General features: G+C 50.0%; 1 protein-coding gene across 1 annotated transcript in view; it reads left to right on the top strand.

The window, feature by feature from the left end:
- SMARCC1 (SWI/SNF related, matrix associated, actin dependent regulator of chromatin subfamily c member 1) overlaps positions 1-14389 on the top strand; it is a 47799-nt gene that overhangs the window by 23820 nt on the left and 9590 nt on the right. Inside the window, 6 exon segments of the mRNA XM_017836827.1 lie at positions 2962-3075; positions 3161-3314; positions 3612-3725; positions 5352-5411; positions 8788-9046; positions 9750-9911. Of these exon segments, the coding sequence (XP_017692316.1) occupies positions 2962-3075; positions 3161-3314; positions 3612-3725; positions 5352-5411; positions 8788-9046; positions 9750-9911 (863 nt within the window).

Raw genomic sequence — 14389 nt, 5'->3', positions numbered from 1 at the left:
ACCAGGGGCTCTCAGCTCTCCCTGGAGCCTTCTCTTCTCCAGGGGAACCCCCCCAGCTCTCCCAACCTGGACAGGAGAATTCCTGCAGGGCCTGTTCCTGTGCTGGAATTTCCCTGTCTCAGGTGTCACTGTTGGGTTGTGAGGCTTCTGGTCTGACATTAAGTTCCATTTTGAAACTTTAAACTTTAAACCCTGAAGAAGATGAAGCTCTGGGATAGGGCCCTGGGAAGTTGGGATTGTTCCTCCTTGGAGTGTTTCCAGGACAAAGCCCTGGGAAACCCAGTCAAAGTCCATGGTTTGAGTGGGAGGTTGGATTACAGACCCCCTGAGGTCCCTGGAGCCCTGGAATTTTCAGTCTATAGTCTTTCCTTACAACTTCTCTACATGTCTGAGTTCCAGAGGTAACTACAGCTGCACCATGGAATTCCAGAGTGGTTTGGGTTGGGAGGGACCTTCAGGATCATCTGGTTCCAACCCCCTGCCATTCCAAAATGGGTTTGTTCCAAATTGCATTTGACAGTGACGCTGCTCCCCCAGTTTTACTGTTCAGCAGGTGGTTGTTTGGGGGTTTCCAGCACTCTGGGTCTGAGGCAGCTGAAGGAATGCTGATCTCTCTGTTTCCCACTGATGGGGTTGTCACCTCTGGTCCCAGGATTCCTTTCCCACTTGGCATCAAAACATCAGGTCTCCTGATTCTCATCCCTGAGCTGCTGCTGGTTACTGCCTGTGAGTGGAGCGGGTCAGGGGCTCCTCCCAGTCCTCCTGTTGTCCTGGAGATCTATTTTGGTCCCATTTAGGGGTTGTAGGAGCAGCACGTGGGCTTGGCTTTGTGTTTCCTGTTTAAATCAAGGAGTGCCATCCCTGTGAATGGAGATGATTTGCCTCCAGCTGAGTGTTCAGGCCAGAACACCATGTTTGAGGAGCTCACCCAGGTTCATTGTTGTGACAGCAGTGCCTGGGGGTGGCTCCTGTCTGAGCAGGCTTTGTAACTAAATCCCACTTGACTTCCCTTCTCGCTGTTGACAGGTTTTAGCTGATGGGTCATGTCGTGGTTGAAAACCATCTCCCTTCAGGATAAAACCTTGGGATGCTTCTGTCTTGGGCTTCTCTCTGCACCTCTTGATGTGACCTTTGCTAATAAATATTAATTTCTGCAGCCAAGACCTGTTCCTGGGCAGGTGGGAACCCAGTTCTGCCCTGGAGCATTCAGAGATGTGCCTCAGTACTCCTCTGGGGAAGAGCTCCCCTTCAGCTCCCAAACATCCCCAGGAGCCCAACACCTACCCCAGGGTTGCTCCTGACCAGCTTCCTATGGAATTTGGTCAGGAGGGAGATGTGGGATTTTGGCAGGGATCTGTGCTTGCAGCATCTGTCTCCTTATGCTTTGCCTGGATGATTTATTTATATTTTTGGTTACCAGCTGCTTTGCACACACTGCATGTGAGACATTCCCTCTGGAATTTTCCAAAGGGAGGATCTGCTAACAATACACTGTTTTAAACACAGCTTTTCACAGGATGCTCGCTTCACAGAATCCCAGGATGGTTTGGGTGGGGAGGGACTGAAAGACCCCCTAATTCCTCCCCTCCTGCTGTGGGCAGGGACACCTTCCAGCAGACCAGGTTGCTCCAAGCCCCGTCCAGCCTGGATGATTCCAACTTGAATTTGGCAGATTGGGGGTTTTTTTCCCTCTAAAGAACAGGGCTGTCAGTAATTTTCTGGGAGGTTATTTTCTGGACAATTTTTATTAGGAAGCATCAGGATATTGCAGAAACTTCCTGAGGAGCCTCTGAAGCCACAGTGCAGGGAATGGGCTGAACCCCAAAACCTGCTTCCTTGGGCTGTCATGTGCTGAAATATGGGAATCTCACAGGGATTGTTTCTGCTCCAGCTGTTCCCAGCTGTGCTGGCTCTGGGCTCTTATGCTCTGCTTTTCAAAGATCTGCTCTTCCCCATGTTGCTGTTCCCCAGCCTTTCCTCCCTCCTCTCTTCATGCATTAAAAACTCCCTGTGTAGCCACAGCAGTGTTCCAGCTGCTGTGCTGCTGCTGCTGCTTCTCTGTGCAGCCTTTTTCCTTCCAGCCTCACACAGGGATGGACAAGGATTGTTTACCCTATTTCCATGGGAAGACCAGACCCCACTAGTTTTTTCTGCAGCTACTACTGTTGTGTGAATATTTGGTTGATGCCCAACCTAACACAGATATTTGTGTGACTGCAATTGGAGCGTGTTTCCATCCAACCACAGGGAAAATCCAGAGTGAAACAGTCTGGAAGAGATGGGTCACACTCAGTGTATAAAAATAAATCCACTTAACCTGTTGCTTTGGATGCTGGTTCCTAAATTTCACCAATAAAAACAGCCTGTTGGTGTTTCCTTGTCAGTGACATGGGTGTTTGGAGGAGGTGAATCCTAAAATAGAGAGTCTGGATGTTGTGAGCCCTCAGTGGCCATGAGCTGTGTGCCCCTTGTGTGGCAGAGGCCTGGCCCTGATGTGTGACCCTGGGCATGAATCCATGACTGTGTGACCCTTGTGTGGCAGAGGCCTGGCCCTGATGTGTGACCCTGGGCATGAATCCATGACTGTGTGACCCTTGAATGGCAGAGACCTGGCCATGAATGTGTGACCCTGGCCCTGATTCCATGACTGTGTGCCCCCTGTGCTGCAGATACCTGGCCCTGATTCCATGACTGTGTGCCCCCTGTGTTGCAGATACCTGGCCATAAATCCATGCCTGTGTGCCCCCTGTGTGGCAGATACCTGGCCCTGAATCCCTGTGTGCCCCCTGTGCTGCAGATACCTGGCCCTGAATCCCTGTGTGCCCCCTGTGTTGCAGATACCTGGCCATAAATCCATGCCTGTGTGCCCCCTGTGTGGCAGATACCTGGCCCTGAATGCCTGTGTGCCCCCTGTGCTGCAGATACCTGGCCCTGAATCCCTGTGTGCCCCCTGTGTTGCAGATACCTGGCCTACAGGAACTTCATGATCGACACGTACCGGCTGAACCCTCAGGAGTACCTGACCAGCACAGCCTGCAGGAGGAACCTCACGGGGGACGTGTGTGCCGTCATGAGGTGACAGCGGGACCGCGGGGCGGGGGCCTCGGGCTTTGGGCAAGGCTTCAGTTGGGAAGCTTTGATTTGCCCCTCTCTCTGGCAGGGTCCACGCTTTCCTGGAGCAGTGGGGCCTCATTAACTACCAGGTGGACCCCGAGAGCCGCCCCATGGCCATGGGGCCGCCCCCCACCCCTCACTTCAACGTGCTGGCCGACACCCCCTCGGGGCTGATGCCCCTGCACATCCGCACCCCACAGGTGAGTCCCAGGGCTGGCTGTGCCTGGGCTCTGTCCAGGGCCAGGGGGCACAGCAGCACAGTTGTTTGTGCCCAGCTGGGTGAAATGTTCCCTCGTTTGTCCAGCTGGGTGGAGCATTTCAGGTCGTTTTACATGGAACACTTGCCCCCATTGCTCAGATTTGTTCTACAGTCACCTCCACAGACCTGTGTTCAACTTCTCTGTCCAGTCCATGTTCTGGTGGACACTGGTCTGAAGACCTTGAGAACCTTGCAGTTCTTGCCCCTGTCACCTTTCCCTTGTGATGTTTGTTCCCAGGTTCCAGCTGCTCAGCAGATGTTGAGTTTTCCAGAGAAGAACAAGGAGAAGCCAACTGACCTGCAGAACTTTGGCCTTCGCACAGACATTTACTCAAAGAAGACTTTAGCCAAGGCAAGTCTTGGGATTTTTTTCCCCTATTTCCCCTCAACCTTCTGTTGAGTTTTCCTGCTCAAGTGTGCCCAGCTTGGTGACATTGAGGTGACTTTTGTTACTCTTACAGTCCCAGTTTAGATTTCTTCCCCAGTGCAGGACACTGAGAGGAGTGATTGTGTTGGAATTCTGATTTTGTAGGAATAAAGACATGTATCAATTCCCATTCCACTGTCAGCCTTCAGACTCCAAACTCACTCTGTTCCTGCATATTCCACCTGAGTGGTTCAGAATCATCAAACCATCCAATAAATCCAACCAGGAGCTGAGATCCTCCAGCAGGATCTTTAGCTATCCTGTTTTCCAAGTCTGAGCAGGGTTTTCCAGCCTGAGAGAACAAAAAGTGTCCCCAAATCGTTGCAGGGGACATTCTGTGACTGTCACTGCAACATGTTGCACAGGATAATTAAAACTTTGAGGCATCATTGCAGTGCTGTGATGATTCTGTAACCTCCTGCCTTTCTCCTGCTCCCAATACCTGTGTGTGCCTGGAGGTGCTGCAGGAATCCCATGTAACCATAACACAACCTTTGGAGCTGGGGAGTCTCCAGAGTTTTTGGGCTCACATCAGGCTTAATTCTGTGTAATTAGCCCGTTGGCCTAAGAGGTCACTATTTAAACCTAAGAAATAACTATTTATACACTATTATTTATACTATTTACACACTATTTATTCCTTCAGAGAATGGTTTCAAAACCCCACAAACCCAAAGCACTACTTCTAGAGATCAGTGTTTTTAATAAAGCCTCATTTCATCTCACATTTCACAGACTGATTTTTCACTTGTTATGGGGAGTATAAATATTCTCCAAATCCATAAATCCCTTCCTGGTTCTGGACTCTTTACAGGATCCGTACCAGTGAGCTGGAGAAGATTTCTTGGCAGATACTGATTTCCCTGTTTGGTTTCTGTGTGGCTGTTGGGTTTTTGGCTCTTAAATCAGCCTGTTGTGGAGCTGATCAGCTGCTGGGTGATGATGAGTGTTCTGTTTGGGTTAATGATGTGTCTGAAATGCATCTCGAGATAATATTTATTCCCCTAAATACCCATTTCCTTTGCTGTGCTCTGGCACAGAGCCACCCAATGATGTTCTGTAGGGGCAGGTGACAAGCTGCTTCTGTCCCTTTTTGACACGTGATGGGTCAGGGTGTCACAGGAGGGGAAGTTTCACCGTGAATTTTGTGATTTCTTTTTTTTTTTTTTAGCTAATCCCAGCAGTTAATGAGGTATAGATTTGGGAGCAGCAACTCTAGGAGCAAGTGATTTGCTGGAGTGTAAATGGTCTTGCTGTAATTACTTTTCCTTCTCACACAGCTCATTTCACTTGTAAAGATTTATCATTTCTTTACTGATGAACTTATAGATAAATGAAATTATTTTTTACTGATGAACTTCCTAAATAGATGAACTTATTTTGGACCAGCACACACCATACACAGCCCACTGCCTTCAGCACTCAGAGAAGGGTTTATCATTTAGGAAAATCCTCTTTTCTCTATTTCTCCTCAGTGTTTTCTTCTGAAAGGTTTTGTACAAAAACTCCTGTATTTCACTTCTTTTTTTTTTTTTCTCCTGTTTTTTGTAGAGTAAAGGTGCAAGTGCTGGGAGAGAATGGACAGAGCAGGAGACGCTGCTGCTCTTGGAAGTAAGTTCAGGAGGGCAAAACCCAAGGGTAGGAAACAGAAACATGCAGGATATCAGGCTTTAAAAACCTGCCCCTGGCTGATACACTGGAGTTAGAGAACAACTGCCACCATGGGCACAGGGACCTCACTGCAGGAGGAGGTGGCACAACATCTGTGTGAGTCACATTTGGTCTGTGAATTAGATTGGGCTCTAACTTGTACCTGCAAGCCAGAAATTAAGTGTTTAAGAACTTCAGGTAAAGTCAAGAAGAAGTTTTGCAGTGCAGAGGGGTGTTTTCCTTCAGCAGAGGTCCCTGGCAGTGTGAACTGATGGTGAGTAATTCAAGCCATGGGAAATAATTCCAGCCCTGGTTTGCTGCCCGCTCAGGTGAATCCTTGGAAATGCTGGTGGTCTTTGCAGTCTGACATCCTGGTGGTCTGCACAGTCCCTGCCCGTGCCAGAGCTCAGCAAACAGCTCATCTTTGAGGTGCAGTGGTTCTCAAACAGTTCCTGGCTCCTGCCACTGAGGAGGGAGGCCCTCTGGGATCCCTCTGGGAGCCCTTTGGGAGCCCTTTGGGAGCCCCTTCATCCCTCACATCTCCTGGTTGCTTTGGCCACGGAGCTGCACTTGGGGTGTTGTCTGGTCTTTTCCTGGAAGTCTACAAGAAATATCCCAGGGATGGCTCCAGTCAGGTGCTGTAAAATGAGCTCAAAGAGCTGCTGCAGGTTTTTGTCCCCGGGGTCACTTCATCTGATGCTGCTGAAGCACGTGGTGATTGTGGGATGTCCCGGAATTCCAGTGGGGGATGGAAGCTCCCCCTGCAGAGGCTGTTCTGGTGTCCCACACTGACATCAGGGCACAGTTGTTTTTCTGGGCTTCATCAGAAGAGGAGTCTCAGTGGCCTGAAATAATTCAAAGTGCTGCCACTTCCTGTAAAGAAAAATCATCTCTCCAGCTTTGCTATTCCAGGGACATTCTCTCTCTCCAGTGGCTGCACAGCTGATTTATTTCCCTTTACGTAATTCAGGGTTCTAAGAATTCCAGTTTTGGGTTCTATTTTTGTTTATTTCTACTTGGAGAGCTTAAAGCAGATTGCAACTGCTTGATTGTTCCAGCCTTTTGTCTTCCCATGTGTCAATAAACCCATTGAAAAGTTAAATTGTTAGGGAAAAGCCTGGAGAAGGGACCTGGATAGTGCTGAACAACACTCAGCTCCTGTGACTGAGCCCTCACAGATATGGGGTGTGGTTACCAAACAGCAAAAACTTCTATTTTTTTCTCTTTATTTTAGGTTGATATTCACTGTTTAGCCAACACTTTTCTATAGGCACGTGGAAAAAAATTTGCTTATGGGGTGTAAACAGCTCAGGTGTTTTCCACAGCATTCTTGGAGGAGAAACAAGGCTGATGCCTTGATACACTGGCTGCTTTCCTCTATTATTTATTTAAATGTATTATTTAAATTAATGCTATTAATATAATAATTATTTAAAATTCAGTGGTTTGTACATTTGTAGCTTCTGGTCAGACACAGCAAGTTGTAGCCTAACGAAATAATCCAGTGACATATTTGTTTAAAACAAAAGAAAAAAACCCAAAAAACCAAATCTTGCGATTGCAATTTGATTTAATGAGTTTAAATTAATAATGTTTTCGTTGCTCATTTTTCCTGGGTTTGCCCTCTGAATAAATCAGTGCAGAGTATATCAGTTCAAGCATAAGTAATTGGGCTGTAACAAGCCAGCTCGGTCCAATTAAATCCTCAGGGCAGCTTTGGGCAAACAGAGATGCAGCCAAGTTCCAGATAATAAATCATATCTAAAATAATTATTGTCCCTCTGCCTGTTGACTGAATTAATGGGGGAGGAAAGAGTTCCCCTCCCTGATCCTCCTCCCTGCCCCAGCCCCTCTGTGTCTCCACGGAGCACTGCAAGTGCATTCCCAGCTGGTTTTGGGAAGGACAGCGACTGGGGGAGAGGGTTTGTGTGGCAGGAGGATGAAGCAGTGAAGGAGAAGGAGCAGAGCCCAGCCCCCTGGGTTTGGGGGAGCAGAGCTGGTCTCCTGGGCAGTGTGGGTACAACTGGCCCTGGTACTCCAGGGATGGAGGGAGGGGAAGGGAGGTGAAGGCTGGACGGTGGATAAAGATTTCCCCTGAATGTGACCTACTGAACTGAGCAGTTTCTCGTTTATTAAACTCATTACTTCTTTATTAATTTTTATTATTCTCATTACTAAACCCCTGGCAGATCAGAGGGAGGGCAGGAGAAGGGTTCAGCAGTGGTTGGGAGTGGTGATTGCTGTGGTAGGACCAGGCTGCCCAGTGCAGTCTGTCCATTCGTTCCCAAACTCAGATTATCTCAGAAATGTAGAAATAAATGGCTCAGGATAACTCAGCATTCATTTTATGTTATACAAATGCTTCACTAAAACAGTTTTCAGGGAAAAAAACGCTTGTTAAGGGATAATAATTTATTAGGCCACCACTTGGAGGGTTTTACAGGACTAATTTGTTGGGTTTTCATACACTAATGCAGGGCCTTCAGTAGCTCTTTGCTATTAAATTATTTTAAGGCTTTTCTTAAGTTTAAAAGTGACTGAAATTCTGAATCACAAGATCTTTGATTTGAAATAGAAGTTCTTATTTTGTGAAGTGCTTATCTACCCAATAAGGGCTTGTTAACAGAGATCAGATAACTGGTGATCTGATCTCTCCTGCCTTCAGGGGGTGGGATATTTTCCCCTCTTTTCCCCTGATGTATTGGTTTGATGCTTTTCCCCTTCCATAACATCTGTTGGATCTAAAAACTGGATTTCAACATCACAGCCAGTGCTTGTGTGGGACACAAATCCTGTCCCTGCCCCAAAGAGCTTCGTGTGTTCAGTGGGAGAACACAAGAGCCCTCGGGGAGGAGTGGTGGGGATTGAGGAATTGTGAGACGTGGTAGGACAAGCCAAGTTCTCTGTGAAAGCAAATGGGGAGACACCAACTGTGTGAATATTGGTAAATCCCAAATCTTCTGACCATTCTTTTTGGTACAGTAACAGCATCAACTCATGTGATGATCCCTGGGGCTTAAATATCACTGATATCTGAGGGAGGTGTTCACATTTCTTATACAGATAATTTTGCTTAAATGTCACTGATATCTGAGGGAGGTGTTCACATTTCTTATACAGATAATTTTGCTTAAATGTCACTGATTTCTGAGGGGGGTGTTCACATTTCTTATACAGATAATTTTGCTACCAGGAAGAATGTGATTTTTATTGGTTGTCTGATCCCGATTCGTTGTTCCATCACCACCTAATCCATCACTGCAGGTCTCTTTGCCTCGGGCAGGGTTGTTTTTCCCCAGCAGCTGGTGTGCCCACAGTCACTGTGTGCCTTTTGCAGGCCCTGGAGATGTACAAGGACGACTGGAACAAGGTGTCGGAGCACGTGGGGAGCCGCACGCAGGACGAGTGCATCCTGCACTTCCTGCGCCTGCCCATCGAGGATCCCTACCTGGAGAACTCGGACGCGTCCCTGGGCCCCCTGGCCTACCAGCCCGTGCCCTTCAGCCAGTCGGGCAACCCCGTGATGAGCACGGTGGCCTTCCTGGCCTCGGTGGTGGACCCTCGCGTGGCCTCGGCCGCCGCCAAGGCCGCCCTGGGTACGGCTGGGCTCTGGCTGCTCCTGGAGCAGGGGGTTGGACTGCTTAGTGATGGATAATCCACGGCAGTTTGGGTCTGCAGTGCGTGTAGGACACAGCTCTGTGGTTCCCAGGTGTGGGTTGTTTGTACTGCAGTGGCCAGTTTTCAGGCAGGTTGCCCCGTGAGGCACGTGTGGGGTGTCACGTTCGGGGCTGGGCTCCTCAGTACGAGACAAGGAGCTGCTGCAGAGGGTCCAGGAGGGCCCTGTGGATGATGAGGAGTCTGGAGCGTGTCTCTGATGGGCAGGGGCTGTGGGAGCTGGGCCTGGCTAGTCTGAAAAAGAGTGACAGGGGATCCTGCCATGGGCAGGGGCACCTTCCACCAGTAGGTTCAGGTGTTGAGGGGACATTAGATGTGTCCACTTGAAGTAGTTCTTTTCACTTTTTCCTTGTTTTTCCACATGAAATACAATTTTATATAATTGGGAAGAAACTCTCTTCGACCACATTGAAAAGACAAAACCAACTGTTTTATAATTTGGAAAGAAAGTCTTTCCTGCCACATCAGAGAGACAAACCCACCTGCCTCATGTGAAAAGAAGGAACTTGCATATTTGAGAACCCACTTTGCCCCAGGATTTACCTGCATGTTCACTGGAGAAAATACAACTTTCAGTTTGCCAAAAAAAAACCCCAGAATGTAACGTTTTGTGTGTTTTCACAGAGGAGTTTTCCCGGGTCAGAGAGGAGGTGCCTCTGGAGCTGGTGGAAGCTCATGTGAAGAAGGTCCAGGAGGCAGCACGAGCCTCTGGGAAGGTGGATCCAACCTACGGCCTGGAGAGCAGCTGCATCGCCGGCACGGGCCCGGACGAGCCGGAGAAGATGGGTGAGTTGTCCACCCACTGCAGGAGCTCTGCAGGTGGGGTTCCTTGGGCTTGGCTTCTGACTCAGAGTAAACCTGGAGTTCACCTCCAGCAGGGGATGGAAATCGTGGGTGAGGAGAGGGGGATGGGTCACTTTAGTTCCCCTCGCTGTGGGATCAGCTCTGGGAACTGCAGAAATGAATTCAGACCCAGCTGGAGCGTTGGGAGTTGGTGTTCCTGCTCTCACACGTGGAAACGCTGCTGCTTGGGGTGCACAGAGTGGAGTGACCAAAAACACCAGAGCAGAACGTTCCAGGTTCATTCTGTGGGTGTGGGAGCAGCTGGAGGACGCTGCCTGTGGGGGGTTACATCAACCAAACTGAGGGCCTTTGGCAGTCAGTTCTGAGGTGAGTCTGGCACTCGGAGTGTGTCACTCACTGTGGTGGCAGCAGAAGAGGAATTTTTGCTGGGCTGGCACACGACAACCCCAGTGCTGGCCCTGGATGTGGGTTACACTGCTGTAACTCTGCATTCCTGAGGGGCAGCAACAAGCTCTGCTTTCGGAGTCAGTGTCAGATGAGCCCAGTTCTGTCGTGGTCAGCAAATATTCTGCTGTTAAGTCTCTTCTCTGAAACCTTGAGAGCTGTAAATGGGTGGTTCTTTGCTGTGCAGTGTAACAGCACCTGGTGGCAGCTCCCTGTGCAGTGGCAGCCGTGTGTAGCCCGTGTTTAACCCCCGTGCCTCTCCCCAGCAGGGTGAGGAACAGCTGAGCAGACTCAGCTCCCTCCATCCCCAGGGCTGGCTCACACTTCCCTCTCCTCATCCTGGTGCAGCCCTGCCATCTTGTCAGGGTTAGTTCTCCCTCAGCACTGTGGGCTCTGTTTGTTCAGCTCGTCACAAAGGATTTCAGTGACTGTAGTGACTGGACATGTGAAGGCACGTCTGGCTCTGGGTAAAACCCAGCAGGATGTGATGGAGCTTGACTGGGGGGCTGGATTTGGGATGTGCTCCTGCATTTCATGGCTGACCTGCTGTCACCCCATCCAGGGACATGAGCAAGGTACCAGATTGTGGGATGGGATCACGAGAGACCTGTGTGTTGGTGCTGTGCAGTTCTCAAGTCCTACTCAGGCAGGGCTCCTGTTTATAGTGCTTAATGTCCGTTGCAAAACTACCCAGTGAATGAGATTGAAAATGCCATTTAACTCATGAGGATCATTTTTAAATGGAAAAGAAGTGAACAGACCACTGAGTCCTTCTGTCACATCTCTCAGTTCTCTGCTCAGTGGGACAGACTTGACAGGAGGCAGCTCAGTGCTTTGGGAAGATGTGGAGTGTGTGCTGGAAAGGGAACAGAAACATCTGGGATATGTGCTGCTCCTGCTCCTCTGCTGCCTTGCTCGGGGCAGACAGCAGGCATTGCAGCTCTGGTGGAAGGACAAGGCTTTGGGGTTTATTTCCAAGTCAACTATAAACCAGATCTCGGTGTTACTCCGTCTGGGACTGAGTTTAATTTCATAGCTGCTTTAAAATATGCTCACCTTCAGTTAACTTTTTCTTCCAAGGACTTTGTTTCCCTTTCCCATATTCTCCAAGAACAGATGTCACTGTGGGATTAAGGACCTCACAGAATGGTTGGAAAAGCCCTCCAAGCCCATCAAGTCAACCTGGGCCCCATCCCCACCTTGTCCCCCAGCCCAGAGCACTGAGTGCCACGGCCAGGCCTTCCTGGGACACCAAACCTCCCTGGGATGGGGACTCCAAACCTCCCTGGGCAGCCCCTGCCAGGGCCTGACCACCCTTTCCAGCAAGAAATTCCTGCTGATGTCCAACTGGAGCCTCCCCTGGCACAGCCTGAGGCCATTCCCTCCTGTCCTGAGCACATCCTCTGTAACACATTTGCTGCCTTGAGTCTCAGTTCCTAATCCTGCAGCCCAGCCCTGGAAGTTTGTCCCGCTGCCAGGCTGTGGGTTGGCCCTTCCCTGGGAGGCTTTGGGCCCAGGTTGCAGTGCAGGGTCTGAAGTGGCTGTGGGGAGGCACAGAGCAGATGCCCATAACACAATTACTTCTGAGTGGTGAGTTCAGAGCTGCTGCTGCCCCGTCGCCGTTAATGCGATTTGTGCTGGGCTGTGACTAATGGAATAAATTAGGACAAGAGCAGATGGTTCTCCCTGGGGGAGCTGCTCAGCCTCGGTGAACTGGGTCACCCAGCAATCTGTGGTGCCTTGCACCTCCAGAGAGCTCTGCTCTGGGGGCCTGGGGTCCAGGGCTTCCGTGGCACAGGTGGGATCATCCGTCACAGGATCTGCTGGGGAGTGCAGCTGCTGGCATGGAGCCCTGGTTTTCCATGGAGACCTGAGGGTTTAAATTCAACTGCAGCTGTGGGGAAATAAAAATATCTACTTAGGGTTCCATACTGTAGTTAGAGTTCAGGATGGTTTGGGTTGGAAGGACCTCAAAGTTCATCCAGTCCCACCGCCTGCCATGGGCACTTCCACACCTTCCACTAGCCCAGGTTACTCCAAGCCCTGTCCAACCTGGCCTTGGACACTTGCCGGGATCCAGGGGCAGCCACAGCTTCTCTGGGCAACCTGGGCCAGGGCCTCCCCACCCTCCCAGCCAAGATTTCTTCCCAATCATCTACTCCTGCTCTCTTCCCATTTAAAGCCACTCCCCCTTGTCCTGTCCCTCCAGGCCCTTGCAGTGCAATCACTGGAGAAATAAAAGTATCTGCTTGAGGTTCCATTCTACAGTTAAAGTTCATGAGCTGTTACATTTCAGAAATAAAATTGTATCACAGCTCCATAATAATTTTAAAACACTTTATATTGGTAAATTATAGACAATATGGGATGTGAAAGGGGAAAATGACTGGAACAGCTTGGAGGAGCTTAAGTTAATACCCAGGAATCTCTTCTTTTAAGTCTTCATTGTTAGGTTTCCTAAAAGCTGGTGATAATTCCTGTTAAGTTGATCAAGTGAGGCTTCAGTGGAGTTCAGAGGAGATTGCAGTGGGTCAGGGGCTGTGGGGAGTGTGGTGGGCTCTGTCCTCTGCTTTCAAAGAATCATGGAATAGTCTCCTGGAAGGGTTTGGGTTGGAAGGGACTGTAAAGCTCATCCAGCCCCACTCCCTGCCATGGGCAGGGACACCTCCCACTAGCTCAGGTTTCCTCAAGCCCCGTCCAACCTGGCCCTGGACACTTCCAGGGATCCAGGGGCAGCCACAGCTGCTCTGGGCAGCCTGCCCTAAGGTTCTAAAACTGTGCCTCATGAGAAGTATTAAGCCCTTTGTAGGCTCATGCCTCGCTGAAGGGTCTGTGTTGGAGTTAACTGAGCAATTTATCTCTTCCTCCAGCAAGTATTTCCACTGCCAGGCTGTAGCTGCTCTGTGACAGTGCACGAGGGAATGGCAGTCTGGTTTTGTGTGTTCCTGCAACTGTGAACCCCTTAAATGGCTGGGTGAATTCCCCATTTTGTGGCTGGTTTGAGTCGTTCTCAGACACACACGGAAACCACACTCAAGTGTGCAAACACTGGCGGTTATTTTATTTATTCGTTTTTGGCAGGGTGGTTCCTCTCGTGGTCTCCAGGGCGAGCTGGAACTCTGAAGTGATGCAAACATTGCTGAAATGAGCTGGCTCCCGAGTGCTTCCCTCGTTTGAGGGGATGCAGGTGCCTGGGAGCTGGCCCTGCACCCCTGGAGGGCTGAGCCCCTCAGTGCCCTCCTGATGGACCCCCGGGAGCTGCAGCAGCTCTGTCAGCTCCCCAGCCCTCCCCACAGAGCCCCCCGGGGCTGTGCCTCCAGGCTGGGGGGCAGGAGGCTCCCCAGGCTCTGCAGTCCTGAGTTGTTGTGGGAAATGGAAATGATGGGTTCGATATCGTTACCATAACCCAGGATATTTCCACGGCTGTGGTGCATTTCCTCTCAATTAAATATTGGCTTTTGACAGGTGGTGTGTGTTGCCTCCGTGAAAACAAAGGAGCCTGGAATGGCTGGAGGGTGTCTTTAAACTATTTGCTGAGCTCAGGAAGTGTTTCTGTGCATTCCTGTGCAGGGTTTTGCTCATTCCTCCTGTGGCAGCTGAGGCTCTGTGTCTGCTGGTGCTGCATCTCTTTGGCAAGGCAGGAAATCCTCACCTGGGAAATGTTCTGGTTCTCCTTGTTGACCTTAGGTTGGTTTAAGCTCTCTGGAAAGTCAGTGGGCTTGGTCAGAACAGGTTTTAGTGCAGAGGCTCAGTGCTCGTGGAGATGATGTGCACAGCAACAGGACTGCAGGGACAGACAGGACCTGCTGGGTCAGGGTTAAGGGGAGCGTGGAGAGGTGATGGTTCCTGTCCTGTGACAGGATTTCTGGGGCTTCCTCACTGAACCCAGGGCTTCCCCTCTGTCCCAGGGACACGGATATTCTCCAAGTAATCAATGCCTCTGGTACAGATCTTCATTAACCTTGTTAGATCACACAGAAAATCAGTCCAGTGGGTTTGTGTCCCTCCCAGGGGCC

This window comes from Lepidothrix coronata, unplaced genomic scaffold (genome assembly GCF_001604755.1).
Source record: "Lepidothrix coronata isolate B3197 unplaced genomic scaffold, Lepidothrix_coronata-1.0 Scaffold285, whole genome shotgun sequence".
Classification (NCBI taxonomy): domain Eukaryota; kingdom Metazoa; phylum Chordata; class Aves; order Passeriformes; family Pipridae; genus Lepidothrix; species Lepidothrix coronata.
This window is presented reverse-complemented; position numbering and strand designations above follow the sequence as displayed.